The sequence below is a fragment of the Henckelia pumila genome, chromosome 4 (assembly GCF_033568475.1).
Source record: "Henckelia pumila isolate YLH828 chromosome 4, ASM3356847v2, whole genome shotgun sequence".
In the NCBI taxonomy this organism is placed as follows: Eukaryota; Viridiplantae; Streptophyta; class Magnoliopsida; order Lamiales; family Gesneriaceae; genus Henckelia; species Henckelia pumila.
The window spans coordinates 226,187,940-226,192,157 of NC_133123.1; the positions used below are offsets into that span (position 1 = coordinate 226,187,940).

Here is a 4,218-nt window from a genome sequence, read left to right on the forward strand (position 1 = left end):
TTAGTGAAGTTGAAACGAAGTTGAGAAATATATGGATGCATGGCTGATGAAAAATATTTTTGTGCTATAACTGAAATCCATGATTGTCCACTTATCTAACAAATATTTTTGAAAAAATGGAACCAATTAGATGAACAATTTCCTATATACTCTGTGATTAATGCTTGAATCTGATTTTTGAGACATACAGACATAGATATGATTGAGGCACTGTTTGAAATTTTTGGGCCTAATTTTCATTGAATTTATCCTTAGTTGCCCATTTGAGCTACACGTATATTAGTACATTGAGGTACGAAAATTCTGAATTGGTTGTGAAAATCATCTTTAACTGCTGATGATTATTCTTTTTCTGCACTGATTGAATTTGTATGATTTAATTGTGGATTGAGACTTGTCTAGAACTAGTTCAAACACTCTTCGAGGCGAAATACGGGCAAAACTGAGATTAGGAATGATTTAGGCGATTTTTTTGAATTCGTTTGAGCCTTTCAAGCTACCTAATTATCTATTTTATCCCTAGTACCTTGTTTGAGCTTTATTGAAAATCGAATGGCATACGTGTAAACGTGTGATTATACCCCCATTCGTCATTATTTCAAGGTCCTACATTGACTACCTAATTAGCCTAAACACTATTTCCTACCTTTAAGGGAGTAATTTGAATGCTAAAATGTTGAATGCTCCTAGCTTTATTTGTGAAAAAAGGATTGGTGTGGTGGATGAATTGAAAAGATGAAAAAAAAAGTAGTAGAAAAAAAGAGTTGAAAAATGTGGTAGAGAGTTGAAAAAGTTCTGAAAAGAAGAGTTGTGAAAAAGTTGAGAAATGAAGTGAATTGAAAGAATGTGAAATTGTGAATGAAAAAGGAGTCGTAATTGAGTTTGATAATATGAATTACTCCTTATTTTGAATTCTTATCCTTCATTTGTAGCCATGAGCCAGACCTTACATTATAAGCTGAATAAGTCCTATTGACCGAGTCTTAGTTGCCCAATATACTAGTGGAGAAGAGTTGCGAGAATTTAGCATATGGACTGTTGATTGATGCTTTTAATGATTATGAATTTTGATCTAAACATTTACACGTTTATTCTTTGCATTTACCTAATTGTGAGTGTTTTTTATTAATATCCTATTTTTGATCCTATGCTATCCTTGAAAAGTCCTCATGATCTATGAATGTTTGAATTGAATTTGGAGAATGGTGTGTTGAACTTGAGTTGCGGAGATTGTGAGTTTATGCGGTTATTATTTTGTGATTGGCTAAAACTTTCAAGTGTTAGTACGTTGGATATGATTTGGATTTGATATTTTTGAAATCATTGTTGAGGCCATTGTTCCATAATATTTCTTGACTATTCTTGTTGGTGTTTGATAGAATTGGTTTTTGGAATTTAATAGTTTTGCTCGGGACTAGCAAAAGTCTAAGTTTGGGGGTATTTGATAAGTGTATTTTATACACTTAATTTATATATGATTTTAATTGTTAAATATTTGTTTCGAGCAGATTTATGTGGGTATTGTGTTGTTTTTGTGTTTGTAGGAAATTATGAAATTTATGTGGAAAAGGAGAAAAAATGAGAAAAATGAGATTTGAGAGAAAAGAATTAAAAGAATAAAAGGGAAGAAGAAAGAAGAAAAGAAAAGAAAAGAAACGTACAGACAAGAGAGAATGAATAGTGATGGGCTTTCCTTTTATTGGGCTTAAGGATAGCGCTAACTTAGCGCTAAAGATTTGAAGGAGAAGCGCTATCGCGCTTGTTCATTGAAGAGTGAAGATTTGAGCTAGAGGCCTATACGCGCGCGCGTTATTTCTGGAGTGGGCGCTTGTCGCCAATTTCTGAACTTGGAAATATTTTATCGGAAGGAAACTTCTATATTTTGTGGGCTTTTGAGTGGGCTTTGGGAGACGATATAAAAGGCAATTTTTCATCAGACTAAGGGGGAGCCGCCGCAACACACGTACAGAAGAGAAATCAGAGAGTTGATTGTGAGATTTTTCTGGGATTTTCGAGAGCTTTATCGTGAAGAACGAAGACGGAGTTTGATCGACCGGACACGGCGTCGACGACGGATTTGTTTCTTATCTTTTATTTAATTCTGAACATGTTTGCATTTATTATTTATTGTTTTCAGAATTTTATTATGAACTAATTTTTTAGAGTCTAGAGGTCGGATGGAACCTGGTGTAGACACTTTCTTGAATTTTTGATTTTATTGAATTGGATTTCTTCTAGATTAATTGTTTTTTTCTAGAATTGATTGTCTTTTCAATTATCTGATCAATAATTGATTTGTAATATTTATTTGAAATCTGGCACTCGGGAGAGGAGATTTTGAATAGGATCATTGGAAAATACACTGTTAATTGTTTATCTGACTCGGGAGAGCTTATAACTTTAACAGAGCTTTTTAAAAGAGAACATAGTTTTGAATTGATCACTGCAAGTATATTCTTAATAGGGATATTGGAATTGAATTGTAGTTGATATATTTTATTCGGCACTCGGGAGAGGGAATAATACACGTAAGTGTTCTTGGCTATTAATTCTTTGAAATTCATGAATATTAATTAATTAGGATTGATTGTTGTTGAAACCAGGTGAAATCTATACCTCTAGACCATTTTCTTTGATTGATTATTCCTTAAAGTTGTTTGCGTGCTATCTAAAATCATCTGATTATTTATTTTAATTGCAAAATTCTTGATTATTGATTTTCTAGATAAAGTTTGGACTATTCTAATTTCAAGCACTATTATTTTCATTTTACTCCCTGAGGGATCGATACTTGATTTTATCACTATATTAAAACTTGACACTCGTACGCTTGCGAGGAAGATTCACAACACACATACCTTTCATTTTAGATGTGGTGAAGCAACCATCACTTTACAGGATATTTCCATTATTTGGGGTCTACCTATTGATGGTGAGCCTGTAATTGGTATAGATGTTTCACGCAAAGTTGAAGAGTGACAGCATATATGTTTGGATTTATTGGGATTTACGCCACTGACGTCGCATTTCAAAGGTGGTCACTTATCGATGACCGCTTTATATGAGCATTATTGCATGGCTGCACATATCGATGATAATAGTCCAGAAATAGATGTCGTAAAATATACCCGTTGTGTAGCATTAATGATTATTGGAGGAATCATGGTTCCAGATTATCAAGGAGGATCTGTTAAATTGATTTTTTTGCAACTACTTCGGGATATTGAACGCATCAGATCTTATAGTTGGGGAAGTGCAGTTCTAGCATTCCTATATCGTGAGTTATGCAATGCAACACGGATAAGAAAAGCTATAATATCCGGGCCTCTATTTATCCTACAGGTATAAATTTTTAAGTGCATCTAATATCACATTATAATAATTTATAATTTAATTTATTACTGATGGCAGGTATGGGCATGGAGCAGGATTACATTTGTTAATCCTGATATAAATGGATTATCTCTGACTGTGCCTCAAAATGAATTCGAGGAAGATATTCCATATGCTCCTTATGGTGCACGGTAATATTTGAAAAATATTAGCTTTTTATAAATTACAAATTCATTTTGTAATAATTTTAATAATCTTTTTTTATTGTAGGTGGTCAAATGTGTTTAGTTACACTCATTCACCAACGCACGCTGTTAGAATTATAAGGGATTGCTTCGATCGTATGACTAATGCCGAGGTGTGTTATTGGATTATTGAAATTTTTCAGCAATTATATTAATTTCTATTTATTAATTAAAAATGATTTTATTATTATTATTATGCAGTTTAATTGGATAGTTTACAACAAGAAAGATGTTGATGTTAAAGCGATCACTAGTACATACGATAATAGAATCTGGAGATGTGTTTGTCCTCTGATTTGTTTTGATATTGTGGAGATGCATCGTCCTGATCGGGTCTTGAGGTAGTTCAAAATGCGACAATCTATTCCTAGGCCTGCACTTGACAACGATAACCTACACAATGTTAATAGAACAGGTCATCGCAACACTGATTGGAGAGAGTATCATAAAGATGCAATTATTCTTTGGAATGGAAAATTGAGTAATGTTGCCCGAGGAGAACGTTACAGAAGATCTAGCGAAGTCGATGATGATCACTTTCCATGGTATGATCGCATTACTGTACGATTTATATCGCCTGCAGTAACTGGGCTTGGTTTTAGGCCATATCAACCGAATTTAGATATTGGCAGACACAGTA

The 4,218-nt window shown here is 33.4% G+C and overlaps 1 protein-coding gene across 1 annotated transcript; it reads left to right on the forward strand.

Annotated features, from left to right (window-relative positions):
* The first annotated feature begins 3,048 nt into the window (after positions 1 to 3,048).
* LOC140862834 (serine/threonine-protein phosphatase 7 long form homolog) lies at positions 3,049 to 3,923 on the forward strand. Its single transcript, XM_073265876.1, has 4 exons — positions 3,049 to 3,342; positions 3,412 to 3,524; positions 3,604 to 3,691; positions 3,780 to 3,923. Exons 1-4 carry the CDS (start codon positions 3,049 to 3,051, stop codon positions 3,921 to 3,923), a joined length of 639 nt encoding a protein of 212 aa, XP_073121977.1.
* The last annotated feature ends 295 nt before the right edge of the window (positions 3,924 to 4,218 follow it).